The sequence below is a fragment of the Varanus komodoensis genome, unplaced genomic scaffold (assembly GCF_004798865.1).
Source record: "Varanus komodoensis strain SLA01 unplaced genomic scaffold, ASM479886v1 scaffold8, whole genome shotgun sequence".
Classification (NCBI taxonomy): Eukaryota; Metazoa; Chordata; class Lepidosauria; order Squamata; family Varanidae; genus Varanus; species Varanus komodoensis.
The window spans coordinates 19,789,529-19,801,879 of record NW_025336481.1 but is presented as its reverse complement, the minus strand read 5'-3'; the positions used below and the strand labels follow the sequence as shown (position 1 = coordinate 19,801,879).

At 38.8% G+C, this 12,351-nt stretch overlaps 1 protein-coding gene across 6 annotated transcripts in view; it reads left to right on the top strand.

The window, feature by feature from the left end:
- LOC123036218 (activating transcription factor 7 interacting protein) overlaps window positions 1–11,555 on the top strand; it is a 97,679-nt gene extending 86,124 nt beyond the window's left edge. For all 6 annotated transcript variants that reach the window (XM_044455287.1, XM_044455289.1, XM_044455288.1 and 3 more), the window contains exons 11-15: window positions 711–789; window positions 2,192–2,347; window positions 2,981–3,166; window positions 5,322–5,434; window positions 5,873–11,555. In XM_044455287.1, coding sequence (XP_044311222.1) covers window positions 711–789; window positions 2,192–2,347; window positions 2,981–3,166; window positions 5,322–5,434; window positions 5,873–6,289 — 951 coding nt within the window. In that variant the 3' untranslated portion in view covers window positions 6,290–11,555. The remainder of the gene's footprint in view (window positions 1–710; window positions 790–2,191; window positions 2,348–2,980; window positions 3,167–5,321; window positions 5,435–5,872) is intronic.
- Window positions 11,556–12,351: the final 796 nt, after the last annotated feature.

Sequence of the window (12,351 nt, the reverse complement as noted above, 5' to 3'; positions counted from 1 at the left end):
ACTAAACCTTAAGAAAATCATTTTAACCTTTTAGAATGAAGAAAAACTGCCCAGAAGTAAGGACACCCCCCAATGAAATGGTGGTGGGGGAAAGGAGGTTACGTTATTGAAAGTAGAATGCCTATCTGGAGAACTCAGGAAGACTAAATAATGAATAGGAGCTATTCTTAATTGTGAGACTAAATCAGCTGATTCTGCAGTTATTGAACATGTACTACATGACCAATACTTTTAGACTGCTACTGAAATGTTCAATAAATAATCATATTTGGAGAAAACAAATAGCTTTCTCCAAATATGAACTCATTTCATTACTATAAGCATGATTTCAGAATGATTAGTGCTTTCCTCTGTTGTTTTTTGTTCCCACCTACCCAATGACCAGAGTCTCAGGCACCAACCAGGCACTAAACAAACTTGTTCGTGCTCGAACCTTTCTCTGTACACCCTTAAAATATGTTTCAGCCATTTGGGGACTCACTGGAGCAGATTTGGGAGGGATCAAGGCAGGAGTGGAGGAACTGGCTCAGTGCTTATAGCAATATCTGACTTAACCTTAAGTTCATTAAAACTAATGTGATTGAAGGATGACTGACCTAGTTTGTATCCCGACCGCAGCATATCATAGTTAGCACTCTGTTAGGAAGGAGACAGAAAAATGTGATGAATAAAAGAAAAAAAATATAAGGGTGTGTTTTTTGGTCTTCCAGAGTGGAAAGGTTGCAGGCAGTGCTGCCGGAGGAGTAATTGATCTCACATTAGATGATGAAGATGATGGCACTTCTCAAGGTGAGAATATATGCTTGAGCCACAATGGCTAGTTGGAGCTGCTGAACAGATTATATTGGAAAGAGTCAACTGCCAAAGTTGATAAAAATTTGCTAAGTAAAATAATTCCACCAGAAAATACTATTAAAGTAAGTTAATTTTTAACTGTCAAATATCTACCGAGGATAACAATTCATCTGACGAAGGGGAATCTAGTTTATAAAACTATATATATGTCATAATATTTTCTGAGCATTGAAGGTACTACATGACCCTTTGTTGTATTTGTGGTATGAGTAGCCCTCTAAAATACTTAGGTAAGAGAAATCTATAAATAGAACTAGTAGTTTACACAGATCCTGATTTTTAGACTTGTGTTTTGGGAGCTGAGCAAAATGGGATAAAGACATAGTACTGTCAAAAACATAGATATTATTTAGAAATGGGCGAGAACAATAATCAGTCAAACACTTCATGTTTTTCTCTTTCTGGTGTAATGTTTTAAAGCAGGAATTGGTGTATCTGCTTGTGGACAGAAGTGTTTTCTTGCAGCCCAGTATGTGTTTCTGCTTCATTCTTGCTTAGGCGTTACATTGGAAGTGGAAAATGATTACTTAAGTCACTTAGTCACTGACCAGTTACAGCTTGCTCTCTGGATCAAAAACCAGTTGGCATATTCAAGAGTTCTGCTGTGTCTGATAACCTCTTTGTCCTTCCCCCTGCTATTCTTTCCTCTTCTGGTTGATAATGATGGTATCCTATGTTGGCAATCATAGTTTTCGCATATGTCCCTGGAGTTCCCCATCAATCATAACCTTTGTTAAAATTGGCTTTGTTAAAAAAAATTTGGTGGTATTCAATGAAAGATAAAGGTAGATACTAATAATATACTAAACCCACTATACAGCATAATGACAATCCTATAATTATTTAGAAGATCAAAAGTTCAAAAAGCAAACAAACAGATGCGAGAAACTTGTACCTGTACCCAAGAAGATAGGAATTGTTTAATACTTACAGTCTTTAAACAATGTACATTTCGGTCCCACTGAAATCAGATAGCTTAAGTATGTGTAATTAGATGTGGAACTGTAGCCAAAAATATCTTGCATTATCAAATATCTTGTATTATTATTCTAGTTTGGGTATATTCTTGGACTGTGCTCATAACTCTTAGTCCATAATAGATCGTCTCTACAATGAAACTGGTAAACTGGTGAGGACATGGTTGTTTTTTCATTTAAGCATAGACACCCCCCCCCCCCAAAAAAAAAAGACAAGAGCTTGCATCACAGTAGACTGTTATTTCATTGAGTCATTTGGAGCGGAAAGGCAGAAGAGTGTGATGAAATTACTTGTTTACCTGATTCTCATTTCTCTCATTCAGAACTTCTTACTGATTTTTGGTTGTTGTTGTAAGCAGATGGCAAGAAACAGAACCAGTCTAACATGTCTGGAATGGGCCTGTCAACTCAGTCTGTAGCTCGTCCCCTGCAGCCAGTACAGACAAACCCGCTCCAACAAGCAGGTGTGCCGACAAGTGGCCTTTCACAGACCACCATACACGTTCTCCCCACAGGTAATATCAGTTTGAGCTGGTAAAACATTTTTGAATTTTGCTTTTGAGCACCATTGCTGTAGAAAAGGGGTGATTCAAGAGAACATTCCAATCTCGGGCCAGATAGACCTAGAAATCTAGGATTTTTCATGGTATAATACAGGACTATAACTTGAACTTGGATGTTGTCCAGAAAAAATAATAGCAAAATTATTTGGTGAGCAACTCTAGAAATGTATGCTTATATCTGAAGAGTTTCTATACATTCCTTATAAAAGTGACAGGTTAGTTGCAAGTCAAGTTTCCAAAGCCTCTCTCTGTGTGTGTGTGTGTGTGTGTGTGTGTGTGTGTTCACTCAGAATTATAGCTAGAATCTATATTCTACTCCTGATGGAAGTTGATAGGACACTAGGTTTTCTTTACTGAGAATATTTCTATATCAAATTGACCTATATGGTATAAATTCAATACTGAATTTCCTGTAGATACAGAATAATTTGAATGCCACGTGTTATGTGTGTTTGTTTTTCTCAGTAAATTCTAAAAGATAAATTATATAAAACACTTGAATTATATATCAGTTTTCTTCACTGTATGCTCTCTGGACTGAGAGCAACAATTATCCTGGTTATTCTAACTTTATGTTTCTTCTAGCCCAGACAACTGTGAATGTAACCCATCGTCCGATGACTCAGGCTTCAGCCAGACTCCCAGTACCAAGAGCACCCGCTAACCATCAAGTGGTTTATACTACTCTTCCTGCACCATCAGGACAGAATCCTGTGCGGACCACTGTCATGCAGAGCCCTAATTTAAGACAGGTCACCCCACAGAGTTCAGGTAAGCAGCCTTTCTCATTAACAGTTTTGTACTTTGTGGGCTGAATCTAGTAGGGGTTTTATTTTATATACTCTTGAATATTGGAGAACCTTGAGACAAATACCAGGACTTTGTTAAGATAATAGGTATTTTAAAACCATTGTTAATAGTGATCTAAAACTTAGTGGGGAGAGCTGTTGTTTTGCAAGATATATATATTTCTGGATGTTCTGTGGTGACACAAATACCAGATCATGGGTGAAATTTAACATGCATGTGACTGTAGAAAAAATGATCTGCCTAGAATGTGGTCACAGTGCAGCCATAACTCTATATGTTCCTCTGTATGTTTGTAGTTAAATAATTTCATTATGTCTTTGCACTGTTGAACATTCTTTCTGGTTTCATTCTTGTCTGACTCCTTAAAGGGTATTTCAACTGGAGTTCAGTGTATTGGTCTGTTTGACTTGGATGTGTTGCTTAAGCTCTCTGCTAAGGGTTTCTGGTCCTCTGTTCTTGTTTTTACAAGGTACACATCTTATTTAAATATTAATTCCTTAAGCAGTTGACACATCAGAGACTACACCTTATTGACCTAGTGTCTTTATTTTCTTTGTTTAAATGGCTGTTCTATGTCCCCATCAACTTGGGACACCACAAATCACCTGCAGAAGTATACCTGCCTGTTGGAAGTAATGGGTGACCTTGCACATCCTCAGATATGGCTGATAGTTTACGGCAGTGATTCACAAGCACAGAAGCTAAGATTTTCTATCAGCACCTGGAGTGTTAGCTGTATCTGTTGATGTGTTGGGTCACATACTTCCTCCATGTGATAGTGTCCTTGGTGATACTTTTGTGTAGAGCAATTAGAAATGTATGAGCAAACTCAAGAACTTCAGTAACAAATATGAATTAGTTTTGTATCATTTTATTGAAACTTTTTGTAATACAAAACCACACAATTCATTATGAACATACAATAACCAAATACAAGTTAGTTCAGTGATCTGAATGCTTTCATCTCATCTGTGAAATCTGTAAAGTAGATTCACAAGACCATTGGCAACACTGTTCACTAGCCACATAGCCACATCATGCACCAGTAGATCCACTGCAGTTTGATTATGTTTTGCATATAACTTTCATTATTACGGGATTTTGGGAATCTATACCTTGTAGAATAAAACGTGTAACACAGTGGCTAGTAATGTCTAAAACTGAACACATGGGAGTCGTTAATTGTTCTTTGAATGCTAAATCCCCAGTTGTATTCATGTACCAGGAGGAATAGTGCGTGAATGATAATGAGAGAATTTACAAGGATGCATGTTGCCATCCATGTTGAATTAGAGATAGAAATACAACCCAGCTGACCATGTGCAGTATATATCCCTTGTGCATCTAAATATTACTCATATTGTAATACAGATGGAAACCTGATACATAAATAGCTATGTACCTATGCATATGTATATTTTCCTGGAATGGGGCATAAAGAGCAAATGCTACTGTGTATGTGCATGTGTATGGTGCACCATCACACTGAAGCCAGTGGTACATAGCATTATGGCCACTGATTCCTGGCACTTGAAATAGAGCCATATCTCCACTCCAGACATTATGATGATGTGCATCCTGTGTGCCTGTGGTATATATTCTTAACCTGTTGTGTTTGGAATGACCCTACTAAGCACTAAAGATCACAAATGTGAAAAGAACAAAGTGGTGACCCTGTTATGATACTAATATGTGTGTCGGAAATCCTGTGCCATCCTTGTTCTAAAGTTCTGTTTAGTGTCCACAGTCTGGTCATCTAGAGTGCTTTATTCCCTCATGACAAAAGTGTTCATATTCAGGCAACATGAGAGTTGGCATCAAAGGATTATCTCTCCTTGGAGAGAAAGTGAGTCCAAGAAAACTTCACATGCTGTTCATAGTGGGGAGCTGGTTAGTTTCTGTTCAAAATTCAGTCTTTTCATGGAGAGGAAAGTCAAGTAGATCTGTCTTGTTCTTTTGTCTTTTTAAAAGTGTGCTATCATATTTTGTTAGTAAAGCAGTGACAACCCTTTTCAGGATTAGGCTAGTATGCTCCTTACAACAACATAATTTGCAACAACTACTGCTTAGAAAACAAAGTGCAAACATAAAGATAGATGTTTTTCCCTTCATACAGGTGTGACAGTGCGAATGCCTCAAACAACAGCATATGTTGTGAACAATGGACTAACTTTGGGATCTGGAGGGCCTCAGCTCACAGTGCATCATCGGCCACCTCAAGTGCATTCAGTAAGTACCTTTGTCTGGTTGTTGGGGTTGAGCATTAAGAGAAGGATATATCTGACCACACTTTGACATATATCCTATCATATACCAGTGATATCATTTAGCAATTTAGGACTGACCAGACTGGACACTCTCCACTAATGTGCATTTTATATATATAGTATTCAAGGTGGACAAGTTATATAACACAGCATTATCAAAAAGACCATTAAAAGCAATCAAAGCAGCACAGAGTTGCTTCCCTAATTTGAAACATAGAAGTACATTACTGTCTCACTGGGCCTGCTAGGTTTCAACAATTTAATATTTGTTTAAATCTGGGAATTGTTCTTAGGCTTAGGAATGCACAAATTGTTCAGCTGTTAGAGTACACATTTTGAAAAGATGGTGATAAGACAGCCTTTTCTGCGAGCTTCATTGTGCTGCCTCTTTGTTTCTCAGGAGCCATTGCGGCCTGTGCACCCAGCCCCACTGCCAGAGGCCCCACAGCCATCACGTTTGCCTCCTGAAGCTGCCAACACCTCTTTGCCTCAGAAGCCACACCTGAAGTTAGCACGTGTACAAAGTCAAAATGGTATAGTGCTATCCTGGAGCGTTTTGGAAGTGGACCGAAGCTGTGCCAGCGTTGATAGCTATCATCTGTATGCATACCACGAGGACCCCAGTGCCACTGTGCCCTCTCAATGGAAAAAGATTGGAGAAGTAAAGGCCCTCCCCCTGCCTATGGCATGCACACTTACTCAGTTTGTATCTGGAAGCAAATACTATTTTGCAGTTCGTGCTAAGGACATCTATGGACGGTTTGGACCTTTTTGTGACCCCCAGTCAACAGATGTGATTGCTTCCCAAGGCAGTTAAACATGAGACTTAGAAGACTTCCATTTTTGCCTCACAGTTGTGGCTTACTCTGGTTTTGGGTTTATTCTCTTGCATGAAATTCACTGTAAAATCTCCTCTGCAGGATTATTTTGGACAGCTATGTCATACACTACAGAACTTAAAACCAAAACCAAAATAAATTCCTAGCCTGCAGTAAGAGAGCCTGAATTTCTGATGAAGTCCTGAAGTATGAATCCTCTCTTGTCCCCTCTGAAGCTGCTCCACCTATTAAGTGAGACTCCATGACTTAGGAATTTGGCATCATGTTGATGTGTCTCAGTGGGCTGAACAAGAATTATTAATCACTGACACAAGGGTAGATGAGGAGTGTAAAACGGTCAGGTTAGGAGGGAAGCTAAGATTCAGGGTCTGTCAGTCTTCCTTCCATCCTTCCTTCCTTCTTTCTTTCGGAACAGTGTCCAACCAGTCTTACCTTACAAGTGCTCACCTGCTTTCTAGAGACGAAGGACTGTTTGCATGTCCTTGAGGAATGTATGGGAGTCTACTTATACAAGTGGTAAGGAGGGGGATGAGCAGTCCTCTGGCTAGTTTACGGAGTACTTGCCACCAAAACCAGGTGGCAGTTCTGAAGCCAGACAGAACAGGTTTGTAGAACAACGTCATTTGCATTTCCAGTTGCTTCCTGATCGTCCTCTTAAGAGCCTCCTCTTTTAAACTAATTTAATTTGTGCCTTAAATAATAATTTCACAAATAAATGCAATCATGCTTTGTATGTTCCTCCTTCCTTTGCCCGCTTTCATTTTTTCTGCTCTTCTTCCTAGCTCCAGAATTTCATAACCTTGCCTTGCAAACTTCCAAGAAATACAGTTCCCAACCTTTCTTGAGTTAATTCCCAAAAAATCCAAGTTAGTTTTAAAATTTCTTGTTCTTATTAATCTGTGAAGATGGATTATGGTGACATTATTTGGCTGCATAGTGTTCCTGGGAAGTTCTTAAGAAGTTGGGCTGCACTATAGACCTTCCAGAAGTGATCGTGGTGGCATATGGCACTTCATTCTCCTGCCACAAATAGACGTTTGGGTAGCCACATAAGGCCAGCCTTTGATTAAAGCAATCAATTAAATATTCTAATATAATGTTTCATTTTTTTAATGGCTGAGTCAAGAAAACAGAATAGTACTTCCTGTCATCCCACCAAGAGTTAGTACCCACAACAAACCGCTAAAGTACCCCTGACAATGAAATAGAAGCAAATTTTCCAGAGTAAAGCAGCATATCTATTGTGCTTCTCATCCATCATCTTTCATGGGGAGTGGGTGGCAGTTCTTTCCACTTCATTGTTGCATTTTCTAAAACTTACTTTGAAACTGATAAAGTTGAAACTGAAATGTATGGTGCAGAAGAGGGACAGGCTGGAGCTTGTTGATACTGTGTATTTTGGGAATACAGGGTCTTAATTCTGTTTCTGTGAGAACATAATATGGAGTAAAACTCCTTAATTTTTTGTATATGGTACATCTTGTGTCCTCATCTATGTTACATTCCTTTTGAAACATGATATCCTTCCTGTGGATATTTGGCTTACCTCTCTTAATGGTTCAAATGAAGAATTACCTTTGAGCCAGGTGAATTTTGCCCTTGCTCTTTGTGCAGAATTTTATAGCCTCAAGTAGCAGACAGTTAAACACATAGTTTGTTTGCCACATTTGCTTAGCAGTGGTGCTATCACCTTCAGAAACAAAATTGTTTAGTTTGCTTCTCTGCTAGCATCTTTAAATTTAAGCAAACACAAAGACCTCTCTAGAGGAAGCACTGATAAGACATCTTTCCCTCAGTTTGAAACAGATTTGGGCCACCTGTAATTGAGTTGACTGTAATACTAAAAAGCTAAACACAAACGCTGTCATCGGAAAAACATTAAAATCTGCGTGTGGAGCATTTTGTTATAGAAATATATTTAAAGGCAGGAGATGGAAAACTAGGGGCTTACCACTCTGCTGTTGACCCCTAGTTTATGTAGCCAAAGATGTAGTTTCCTCTTTGCATTGGGTCTTGCTGGAAAAATGGGTCCTTCCTTTCCTGTTTCTTCTTGCATTTGAGTAATAAAGTCAAGCTTGAATACAGGTGGAAAGGATATGTGTGTTTTATAGGGTGTGTTGGCCCTCTTGAATGAAACTAGATTGTTCACATACAGGCAGTCCCTGGGTTACGAATGGCTTAGTTACCAACATCCATACTTGCAAATAACCTGCCATAAAGCTTATCAAGTTAAAAATGAGAGTTGAAGACAAGTGCCTTGTAGAAACAAACATAGGACCTTTTGGAGTTTTATGGAAAATCATCACCATAGAGAAAGAGGAAGTGAAAGAGGAGAGGGGAAGGGCCTCCAGAGCATACCTTCTTGCCGCACCCATCCAGAGAGGGAAATCCCTCTGGCACTTTCTTGGTGCAAAGAGGAGGTGCTGGTGAGTGAAAGGGAGGACAAGGAATAAGAACATAAGAATGTAATAAATGAAGAAGGGGAGCCCTGCTGGATCAGAACAAGGTCAAAGTGAGAGAGGGAAAAGCAATCCAGTACACATATGCTCAACAGTATTAAGAATTAACGTTTAGCAGGGGTAGAATGTAAATGATTTTTCTACTCTTGCAGGGGTCCTGTGCCCCAACCCCTGCGAATGGGGAGGGCCGACTATATGGAAGTGTTTCTTGTGTTTTATGTGCACAGAAAGGTAAAATACATATACCAAGACAAACCTTTGGCTTACTCATGCTAGCTATATATACGATCTGATTTACATACAAATTCAACTTAACAACATTTTTAAAAATGGAACTCATTCATAACCTGGGGACTGCCTGTGTTTTAAACCAGAAATAGTGGACCCATAGTCTTCCAGATGTTGGATTGCAGCTCCAGTCAGCCTCAGCCAGTATGGCTGTCAATTGTGGGAGTTGTAGTCTAGCAACATCAGAAGGGCAACAGATTCATCACTCCTGTTACTTACATGGCAGTAAGATGTCATTCAAAAGTCTTGCACAATGCTGCAGATAAACTTTCCTTAAATATACCCCTCACCCACCTATCTCCCAAAAGTGAATCCTGCTTTGGGAGAACTATGTGCTTCATTCATCTTGTCCCAAGAGAGGGAAAATATTAGCAACTAACATTTTATTGTTCTGTTTCCATGGTTATATGATAATTCCTCATTTGGTCACACAAACTTGTGATAGGTGCTAACTGCAGTTTTTGTTAGGTTAGATCCAACCAGTGTACTTAATGGCATAGTTTCATATTAAGATTTGTGAACTGAAAGTGGTAGTGGAGGACAGAGGGGAACCACACTTAAGGAGCAGACTGGATATGCCTGACTAATCATGTCATTCAACAGAGAAGGGAAGGCAGAAATAAGTGCTTGGAGTGAGTTGTAAGCAGGAAGGAGCTCCCATTTTGGCACCTTATAGCCTTGCATTCCTTTGCTTTTTGCTCCAAAGATCTTAAGTTACAGATTTGAGCATCTGCTTACAACAGATATTTGAAAGTTTCCTTTTAATCAAAGTATTATAAATTAAACTAGATTGCACAATACCCAACTGCAGTAATGTTGGATTTTTACTACTCATTGAGAAATTATGCATCCCACTTAGAACATTATTGATTAGACGGAGAAGATATTTTCTAAAGACCTTAAGACAGAGGGGGCAAGATGGATTTTCATTGTCGGCATTGCATTATGTCAGTATTCTTTTCCCCTTGCTTATTGCAGTATATGGCTGGCCCATCCTCAATTCTAGTTTTCACTGCTATTAAATGTGAAACCGAAGTATCTTTTTTCATATGTATTTCATCAATGATCTGCTTTTTGTCTTTAATACTTGAGAATCCATCTTCAGGTGTAAGGGTAAGCAGCCTGGTGCCCTCTATATGTTTTGGATTGTAGTTCTCATTCTCCTTGACCATTAGCCATGCTGGGCTTAATGAGAATTGTCCAAAATGTCAGGTTACCTACTCCTATATTTGGTTCAGTTTCAGAGGAAAGGCTAAGTGAAAGGTGTTCACTGTATAAAGGGGTAGGACAATAGTGGCTAAATTCCTGTGAACCCCTTAGGGTAACTTGCTCATTATCATCTTTGATCATAGCTAGAAAGCCTTTTCAGGTAAAACCTCAACAGTTGGTGGGTTGGAGACTTGGAAAGGACAGGGGATACAATACACACTTTCTTTACTGGAAACTTGATGACAGAAGATGGTATCCTCAAGTGTGCCAGCAAATGTTCTAAGAATATATAAAAATTGAGATTTTGCTGAAGTTCACCATTTTTGCAGCAGTGCTTCTGAAGGTATCTATTGCAAGAAAAAGGACTCGAGCAAAGTGGTGACAAAGCTATTGATGCCTGTGGGAGTAAAGAGGGAAGCTACCATAATTAAGAATATAAGTTGTAACGCAATAAATCACATTGGTTCACACTTTTGTTTAAGACTCTTTACCTAAATGGTTTGTGACCATATAAGGCCAGTGTGTCAGTAGCTTTGTTCCTTGAACATCCATATCACAGTATTAGCTAGAAGAGCTACAACCACACTACAAAATCAGTTTGTCCTAAGCAATGGTTCAACCTTAGAATTCCCACAGTATTTTCATTCAGTCCATGATAAAAATAACCAGTTTTTGAAAAATGAAAGCTTGATAGATTAATGATCCTTTTTTGCGTTTGGGTTCTGTGAAAACTGGTACCAGTGTTTGGCAATACAGAGGATGGCCATCTGGTTCTTCCACAAACAGGCTATCCCATCCTTCCTATCCAGTATCCAGTTTTGTTGAGGAGAGTAATATGTACAAGTAGATAAGAATACAAATCAAGATGTGTTCTTTTTATCATTGGATCTAATCAATACTTTGAAGCACATAGACTGGTTTCTTACCTTACTGTGCTGGCGTTTCCTGTTTGAAAACATTTTAAGTGCTGTTTAAGTTTTATCTGTAAATAAAATAACTGGACAGCCAAACCTTGGGGTACTTGTTGAACTTCAATAACTTATCCACTGGCAAATAAATTGCTACAAAACCCTTTATATAAACTTGCACTCCTTTTTCTTCTGCAGATAAACGTGTAAATAAGATAATGTAGGGCATACCAAAAAGTCCAATTTAAGCAGGGCAATGGCAAGTTCTCCCTAACTTTTGTATGCATTGTAGATTAGTGTCTGTATACGTGTTAATTGTAGTGGGGTTTTGTCTGACAAGCTTGAGATTTATACTTTGAAATAAACTATTGGGTTTTTCACTTTTGCAGTCTTGCGTGGTTGGTTCTGATAATCAAGAGAATATTGAGGTTAAGCACTTTAAAGTGCATTGCAACAATGCAGACATAATGTATGTCTCACCCTAACCAGATCTCCAGGAATGGATATGGTGGGTGGGTGGGTAGATGAATGGATAGACTGCACCAGACTTAGCAGAAAACAGGCACGCCTTGCTACAGCTAACGCCTGAGCATAAGGGGTTGAGGCCAGCTCCAGAAGAACCCCCAAACTTCAAGCCCATGTTTTCAAGAGGAATGCCACCCCAGCCAATACAGTTTGAAGAATACCTCTTTGTCTGAATTCAATTTGTTAGCCCATTTCTTGTACATTACCATGATCGGGGAACGATTCTTGACATCTTTGCTGGAACAAAAAGAAAGAATGAGTTGGCTGTCATTCATATAATGACAACATCAAAATTTTTAACTTTTCACAATGGATTCATAAATGTTAAACAGTATGAAGAACAAGATAGAACTCTGAGGGACACCATAGGCAAAGGCATCACCAGCATTCATTTCACTTTTAAGTTCAAATGTTTATGGACAGCTTTATCCACAAAATTTCTCTCAAATTGATCAGATCAGACCACCAAGCTGTCCTCCCTTTCACTTTGTGAACTAAGATGTAAAAGGCATCTAACTACAAATAGATGAATCTGTCAGTGGAGAATTTTTTGAACTCTTTGTCCCAGATTTTGAGAATTCTTGTTGCCAAGAGTTCATGTAAACTTGAGTGCATCACTCTTAACATGTGCATTTTTCTATACAATTTTGC